Source organism: Chenopodium quinoa, unplaced genomic scaffold, assembly GCF_001683475.1.
Source record: "Chenopodium quinoa cultivar QQ74 unplaced genomic scaffold, ASM168347v1, whole genome shotgun sequence".
NCBI classification, from domain to species: Eukaryota; Viridiplantae; Streptophyta; class Magnoliopsida; order Caryophyllales; family Amaranthaceae; genus Chenopodium; species Chenopodium quinoa.
Genome location: NW_018745024.1, coordinates 9,183,023 through 9,191,577, shown reverse-complemented (window position 1 = coordinate 9,191,577; position 8,555 = coordinate 9,183,023). Strand labels below are relative to the sequence as shown.

The 8,555-nt window shown below is 32.4% G+C and overlaps 1 protein-coding gene across 1 annotated transcript; it reads left to right on the top strand.

Moving 5' to 3' along the window:
* The first annotated feature begins 4,203 nt into the window (after positions 1–4,203).
* LOC110708542 (probable xyloglucan endotransglucosylase/hydrolase protein 28) lies at positions 4,204–7,701 on the top strand. Its single transcript, XM_021886681.1, has 4 exons — positions 4,204–4,936; positions 5,038–5,138; positions 5,627–5,835; positions 6,755–7,701. The coding sequence occupies exons 1-4, from the start codon at positions 4,729–4,731 to the stop codon at positions 7,257–7,259; spliced, it is 1,023 nt and encodes a 340-aa protein (XP_021742373.1). The 5' UTR covers positions 4,204–4,728; the 3' UTR covers positions 7,260–7,701.
* The last annotated feature ends 854 nt before the right edge of the window (positions 7,702–8,555 follow it).

The following is an 8,555-nucleotide window of genomic DNA, read 5'->3' as shown; positions in this document are numbered from 1 at the left end:
AATAAACTGCAATAATTAGATAAAACTAGAGGTTTACAAAACCATTGAAGTTGGAATTGAATTTTGAATTAACATGCAATGTGGATACGAATTCAAACGATAAATCAAATTTATAATTGAAATGCTTCAATTCAAAAATATACCTTCGGATTTGATTTTCGGACCGCAATATGCTTTTCAGATCTTCGTACACTACCCCCCTTCAATCTCTCGTTATGTTTGATTAATATGTGGTTATGTTTGATTAATATGTGCACAGATCTATTTGACAATGCAACCCTTCTCAAGTTGATGAATCCTTCATCATCCACGACATCAAATAATTCTTTCATCGAACAATCAAACGAAGGAATATAACTTACATTATAATGTTCATACCCAAGCTTTTCAATTATGGCAGCCAATCCTCCTGGTTCAAATTCATTGTCGGAGATGTTAACAATAAGGTGTTCTCCATCTTTGTACTTCAACTTAGGATAATATACAAGCCTCCCACCATGTCAGATTGTACACCTTATTGAATTTGAACATGCCATTCTGATCTTTAAAATGCATGTACTAAAAATGGATCTAAGAAAGGAAAAAAAATGTGTAAAAGGGAAAAAAAGGGTAAAGTGGATTGGGAGGTGATGACGGTTGGAAGCCTGGTCCACATATTTCACAAAACATACCTTTAGTTTTATTTTTTGCATTTCAAACTACAATGTGTACTAGCGTTTTAAACATGTTGTACGGAGATCTCATAACGACACGTTTATCAATCAAGATTTTATTAAAAGAAGAATGATTCTTTAAAATAGAAAATGTTTTTAGGGGACTTAAAATAATTATAAACTAAATAACAGATATACGTAAAACATTGTTTCATTCACTAAATTTTATGTTATTCTGATATTTTAAAATTAGATATGATTCTGTAAAGTTAAAAATAATTAAAACCAGAAAAAAAATACAATTTATGCCATCACAGTGTTCGAACATTGGTTTGATGTATGCACAAGCAGCTTTCGAAGTTAACCATTGGACTAAGGGGTATCAGCACGTTCATTTTGTGGGAAAAAAACTATATATTACATTGTTTGTAAAACGATCCCACAACATCGTTGTCTTGGAGTCGAATCAAATTCCGGATAGTGCTCTTTTGAGTGAATTGCAAAACCTAATCTTTAACCAATTTTGCACCTAATATTTCTAATTTTGATGGAAGTCTACATGAACATTAAAATGGAAGTCTACATGTACTACAGGCTGCTGTGTGCCTTGTGGATGTTCGCAAAAAGCCTCATGAACTAAAGGCTGTTGTTGTTTGTAATGTTCATGGCGTTCGCAAATTAACCGACTACATATCCCACCGCCATTGTTAACAAATTAGTTTCACGCCATTGTTAACAATGAAATTAGTTTCACGCCATTGTTAACAAATAAGTTTCACGCCATTGTTAACGATGAAATTAGTTTCTGCCATTGTTAACAAACTCCCCTAATCTTTAACCAATTTTTGTATATTGTTCTTCATGAGTTAATTGTACCCAGATACATTAGAGGGGAAAATAGAGGAGAGAGAAAACATTTTAGGAGAGAGAAAAAAAATGAGGTAAAAAAATCTGATTTTTTTTTTGGGACTATATACTACATTAATTTGGGTAGGTGAAAGGATAGAAAGATTTGAAATTCAAAAGTTGAAAATTTAAAAAACAAGTTTGAATTTCAAATGAAATTGAAGTTGGCCCACATACAAGGAATATTCCCATTCAACTAATAGGAAACTTGTGTACAAGATTCTTTTTGTACACCATGTGTACCTTAAATTGCTCCCCTCGGAACGGTACAAACAAAATAGAAAAAGAAGAAGAAAATAGGAGATATTATAAAAGAAAGGTGGGAGATATTCCCTAAGTCGAGTTCATAAGAAAGATAGGACGATGTGTGGTGAGAAATTTAAGGCCCCGTTCACTTTACCTCATTTTTGCTGAAGTAAAATTATTTTTACTAAATTTAAATTATTTTTATTGAACTTATATTATTTTTATTGAAGTAAAATTATTTTTATTAAATTTTTTCTATTATATATATTCCTTCTTTATATTTACTGATTTTTACTAAACTGAAACTATTTTTTACTGAATATTATTTTTTTTAGGTGAAGTGAACATTACTACTAATGTTACAACAATAATAATTTACCAAAAACAATACTCAAATATATCAGATTATTATATTTAAGTATATTTAGAAATATAATTTTCAAAATGGAAGGACAATATTATTTTTAAGTTACAAATAATTAAGTTAATGAAGATGTAGCAAAAAAAAGGAAATAATTAAATGGAGGGAGAATTTTCAGCCTAGAGATGACATGTGTCACTCTAGGTTTTGTTTTTAGTATAAAGTTATTACCGATGATTGGGTTAGTGACAACTAAGGCCGTTCGAACCTGTTCACTTCAACTTAATTTTAGTTCACTTCAGCTTAGTTTTAGTTCAGTTCAGCTCAGCTCTAATCGTTTAGTTTAGTTTCGTTCAGTTCCAATCAGTTCAACTCAGCTCCTAATTTCCTTCTCTCATAAAATATTCATTTCACCTCTATTCAGTTCAATTCAATTCAGCTAGCTCCAATCACTTCATCTTAGTTCAGTAAATGTGAACAAAACTTTCATCGGTCCAAGACCAACCCGAATCAAACTAAAGACCGGAAATTTTAATTTCAAGAACCGAAAACCGGAGCGATTAAGCTATGAACAAACCCGGACCGAACTGAAAAAAATTGGTCCAAAACTCGGACCGGACCGTTTTGGACTGATTTTAGAATTTTATTTAAAAAATACTAAAAATTTAATAATACTTTGGAAAACTAAAAAAAAAAAGGAAAACTCTACTTTAGTATTTTTTTTTTTTTTTTTTGAATGTTAAGTACAAAAAAAAAACTCATACAATTAAAGTTTTCAAAGGTAATTAAGAATAATATTAACCTTTATCTAAGATTTTATGCATAAATTTAAGGAAAAAATCAATCCGGTCCAAGACCAATTTTTATGGGATTTTGGAGTGGGCTTAAGGGAAAAATGAATTTTAAGACCCAAATCTGGTCCCGTCTGATCCGGGTCATTTTTTTTGGTCCGGGTCGATTTTTGAACACCGTTAGTGAAACTATTAAAGAAGTTTCACGCAATTGGAGAAGATAGATGAAAGGATCATAAGTGGAAAAGGAGAATGGAATTACCTGAAAAGGTAGGGAATACTTTAAATTAAAAGGCTTTTGGGGACTAAATTAAAAAGGGGAAATATAAAGAAAATTAAGAATTTAGGCCCTGTTTGATTCACCTTAATTTTACTGAACTGAAATTATTTTTACTGAATTGAACTTATTTTTACTGAACTGAACTTAATTTTACTGAACTGAAATTATTTTTACTGAACTTAAATTATTTTTACTGAACTGAAATTATTTTTACTGATTTTCTATTATAATTCTTCTTTAAGAAAACTGAATTTTACTGAACTGAAATTATTTTTACTGAACTGAAATTAATTTTACTGAACTGAACTTATATTTACTTAATATTATTTTTTTAAGGTGTAAAGAACAGGGCCTTATTCATTCTCTTACCGAGAGAGAGAGAGAGAGAGTTTGGTTCAAGTAATTTAGGTACCATATATTATTCATGCATCAAATTTAAGATAAATGTTCATTTCCAAACAAAATGAAATACATGATATATCATGAAAATGGCACAACCCGACTTGAGCTCGTGAGAAGCACACCACTATGTGAGATGCACGCAAATGGGCCATGAGTCGTGCATAGACTTTATATTCGAAATTTGGCATGAGTTTGACATGAGCTTTATGGTCCTACCCACTAAATTTTGACCAATTGACTAAATATATAAAAATATCAAAGGGTCTATTGACATGATACGTGTGTTGATCGCGTATGAGCTCCTTTTATAGAAGATTGACACAAACATTATTCTACACAACGATTTCTTAACCCATTTAGAGTACAACCTGTTTGAGCACGAGATACGCTGATACGTTACAACTCGTACCTATTTTAATCATAGGCTTCATACATTAGAAAATGTTATAAATGGACGAGGTCTGTTTTGTTCAACTTAATTTTGGTTCAGTTTCAGTTAAGCTCCAATTAGTTCAGTACAACTTCTAATTTCCTTTATTTATAAACAATTCGTTTTAACTCAGTTTAATTCAATTCGGCTCAACACCAATCAGTTTAGTTCAATTGATATCAGATATTTGATGTGCCAAGCCAAACTACTTCATTGTTGCTACATGCTACCCTTGGAAACTTGGAATTGCTCTTGCCTTCACTTATACTTAACCCAGTTACCAAAAACACCCCACTAGAAGAAGAGCTAGGAACTTTCACATTTTACCATTAAAAACAAAAAACAAACCCAAAAATGAAATAAAAATTAAAAATATCATATTTCTTCCATAAAATAATAAAACTTCCAAAAAATAAAAATAAAAAAGGGTAAAGGGTAGAAAAACTCACTACCACCACCCTCCACCAATAAAACCATTTCTCCTCACACTCACAGTGTCTCTTTCTCACTTACCCTTTTTTGCTCCTCTCTTTCTCTCTCATTCATTCTTCTCCAACATTCTTTTTCTTTTGTTCAGAAATTTGCCTGGTTTAGGAGGGTTTAGTATCATCACCTAAACAATAAACCTTCTTTTTTTGTACACAATAAAAGTGAAAATAATGGGGTGTTTTAGAAATAGATTAATTTCAACATTTTTGCTAATTTTTTGTATTTTTAAGGAGATAATTGCTAATTCTGAGGTAATTAGTAATAATAATCTACCCATAATCTCATTTGATGAAGGCTATTCCCATCTATTTGGAGATGATAATCTTATGGTTGTTAGAGATGGAAAATCTGTTCTTCTTTCTCTTGATGAAAGAACAGGCATGCTACTTTAACTCTCTAGTTTTCTGGGTTTTCATTTATTTTTTTGGTAATATTGGGTAATTTTTCTAATATTTTCTGTTAAAAAATTATATGCCCAGGTTCTGGATTTGTGTCACATGACCTCTACTTACATGGGTTTTTCAGTGCTTCGATTAAATTACCTTCTGATTATACTGCTGGGATTGTCGTTGCCTTCTATGTAAGTTATTTTTTTTTAATATTATTTTTTTATTGGAAATGTTCCCCTGTTTAATTTTGTTGATTATTGAGCTGTATTCTTGCTTAAATTAATCTGCAATTTTTTGGTAGAAGTTTCTAGTAGTATAATGCTAAATGGGTTTTTTATTATTTGATGATTTTGAGCTCTGATTATGACAATTACTGTTGTAATTAGTAAATTTTCATAAATGTCGAGTCTTGGTTGATTAAATTTCATGTATGTAGTAATTTAGTTAATCATAATTACATCTTGTATCAGAAGTTACTAATCCTAGTAAATTTAAAGTTATAATCATCTTGGTCTATGAGCTGACTGTTAAGTTTTTCAGAAACAGAACATTTGTTTTACAATAATTTTCAATTTTTTCATAAATGTATATGTGATTATGCCAATGATTTCAGCAACTATCTGGTGGACTAGAAATGCATAGTAAAAGTGTTTATTTGTGGGTTTATTTTGATTTTCAGATGTCTAATGGTGATATGTATGAGAAAAATCATGATGAGATCGATTTCGAGTTCTTAGGGAACATCCGAAGCAAGGAATGGAGGGTTCAGACCAATGTGTATGGAAACGGTAGCACGAGTGTAGGTAGAGAAGAGAGATACACATTGGGGTTTGACCCTTCGGACGAATTTCATCGTTACAGCATTCTGTGGACAGAGGATCAAATAATGTAATTCCTTTTTCTCTTTGATTCTATTCTTGTTTATTGGGTGTGTTGTGTTGTGTCGTGTTCGTTTTGTGATCTATCATGTTGTTGTCCTTCACATTGTCAACTTTACTTTATTTCTTGATATTTCTTTTGTTAGTAGTTAATACAATTGCTGAAATTTGAAAACAACAAAAGCAGGATTAGTTTTAGTATGGAGTGTGTATTTAGATTACATCATATCACTATTGATAATGACTTAATTTGGAATGTCAATTACTAGCAGACAACTGTTAAGCACTTCTACTTGTTATTTTCGGCACTAAAGTTTTGATTAATCAATAGGCTAAAAAAGTTTTCTTTCTCATCAATGGAGAACTAATTCCTGAGAAGCAGAATGTGGCATTTTATTAGGTCCGATTATCTTCATGATATGGTGTAAATGGTGTGAAAAATTCTGGTCTTTGTCTCTTACAGGCCCAGGACATACTGATATTTTTATCGTGCATTCGTATGTCATGATCGTATAGGTGGAAATTCCGAGTCACGTTTGGTGGTTTCTTCCTGGACTTTAGCATAGCTTTAGATATTATTGATGTTATATCTTGTTGGCAACTTCAAATTTATCTGGTGTTTGAGGTAGTATCCCCTACCTCTTTTTTTCGAGGGGGCGCTTCTCATTTGGTTTTTTGTGGTCTATGCTGATCCCTTTTAAGATACCTCTCTGGCAATTGTTTCCTTCTGCCTCAACATGGACCTAGAGAATATTGGACCCTCATCTAATTTCATGACTTTATATGCTTTTTATTTCCATGTCATTTATATATTCCACTAAGTTCCCAATCTATTGAAAATGTACAGCTCGAAAAGCATCAAAATGATTTTATTGTTTGTGATGTTTACTATTTTGATGTTATATCATAGTTCTTCCAATCCATTGCAGATTTTATGTGGATGATGTTCCCATTAGGGAGATAAACAGGACAGCAGCAATGAAGCGTGATTTCCCTTCGAAACCTATGTCATTGTATGCTACAATATGGGATGCCTCAACTTGGGCCACCAATGGTGGGAAGTATAAAGTGGACTATAGGTATGCCCCTTATGTTGCTCAATTCTCCGACCTCGTTCTCCATGGTTGTGCCGTTGATCCAATAGAACGGTCTCGAAAATGTGATGATATTTCATTGATTGATGGCTCAATACCAAGTGGCATCACCCCTTCACAAAGGATCAAGATGGCAAACTATAGGAAGAAATATTTGACCTACTCGTATTGTTATGACAAGGCCCGGTACAAGACTCCTCCTAGCGAGTGTATTCTTGATTCTCGGGAGGCTGACCGCTTGAAGAAGTTCGACCCTGTCACATTTGGAGGAGGACGCCGCCACCATGGGAGGCGTCATCACCACCGTGGTACCACCAAAAACGCCAAGGCTTCGATTTAAGTGGATAGATTATCATATCACACACCATTGCCAGCCACAATTTCTCCTACTAGATTATGGAGTATTATTTTTGGTCCATGGATGTTGGTCTCATATCTCATCAATGTTTATTTTGGATAATATTTGTCTTTAGGGGGTCCTATCTTTGGTTCACATGAATATAGAGGAAAAAGACAAAAAATAAGGGAAAAAAAAAGTAACAGTGCGCATAAATATGTTAATGGGTTAGGTATCAAGTTTTTTATATTATAAGCGGGTTCATAATATGTTATGTAAATAATTGTTACATTGTTGTTGGATTTTGTTTGAAGATATGCCCATTCATGGCTTTTATTCCTTAATAATTTTATTATTTTCTTTTTAAATATTGTAAGGTCGGTCGTATTGTGTATTTGTGTTTTATGTCTTGTGATTTTAATAAATTTTTAGCGTCTTATGTTGATTCCTTTGGTCAATAAATACGACAATACTCTTAGATCACAGAATATTTGATTGCAACTTGCAAGTGTATGTTTTTCTGTTTCTTTTCTTCTATTTATGAGTTTGCCCTTCTTAATCTAGTGTGTGCAACGTTTTGTTATACTTGTTACTCCATGTTCATGTTGTTGTCAACTAGCTTAGTAATCGATCAATTTCCATTGTCATATCTATATAACTTTAACTCGTGTGTAGAATTTTGTTATTATTACTCTTTCCACCCTTTTCCATTGGTTCATAGGACAAAGTTCATTTTATTAATTATGCTCATAATGTTCTGGGGTTTCAAGTCGTGTTGATAAAGAGAGAGGGAGAGAGCAAAGTAGGGTTGCAAGTGGAATGTTCACCAAATAAGGCAATAAAGACAGTGGTGGATTTTGGCCAAAAACATTAGAGGAGTCAGGATTTAAATATTTAACCTCTTGCTCAAAACTAATCACTATGCTTCAATATTTTATTAGTAAATACAGGTTATTTAGTTAATTAACTAGTTAATTACTTCCTCCGTTAATGGTTAATTGCAACAAAGGGGTATTATTTTTGAGATATAAAATATTCCTTTGTTGCAATTAACCATTAACGAAGGAAGTATAATAATTTACGGGAGATGGGCCCTGAATGGCCCCGGTGGGGCAGTGGAAGGTCCCCCTTTGAATAAAACAATCTCAAAGGAACATTTCAAAGAGGAATGCTAGACAATCAAAATGAGAAGGAGGAAGTACTCAATATGTATGCCAATTGCCAAATAGTTTTTTCATTTTTATGCCGAAGACTTTAGATCATCAGACTAATTTTCTACAGACATTAATATAACTCCCC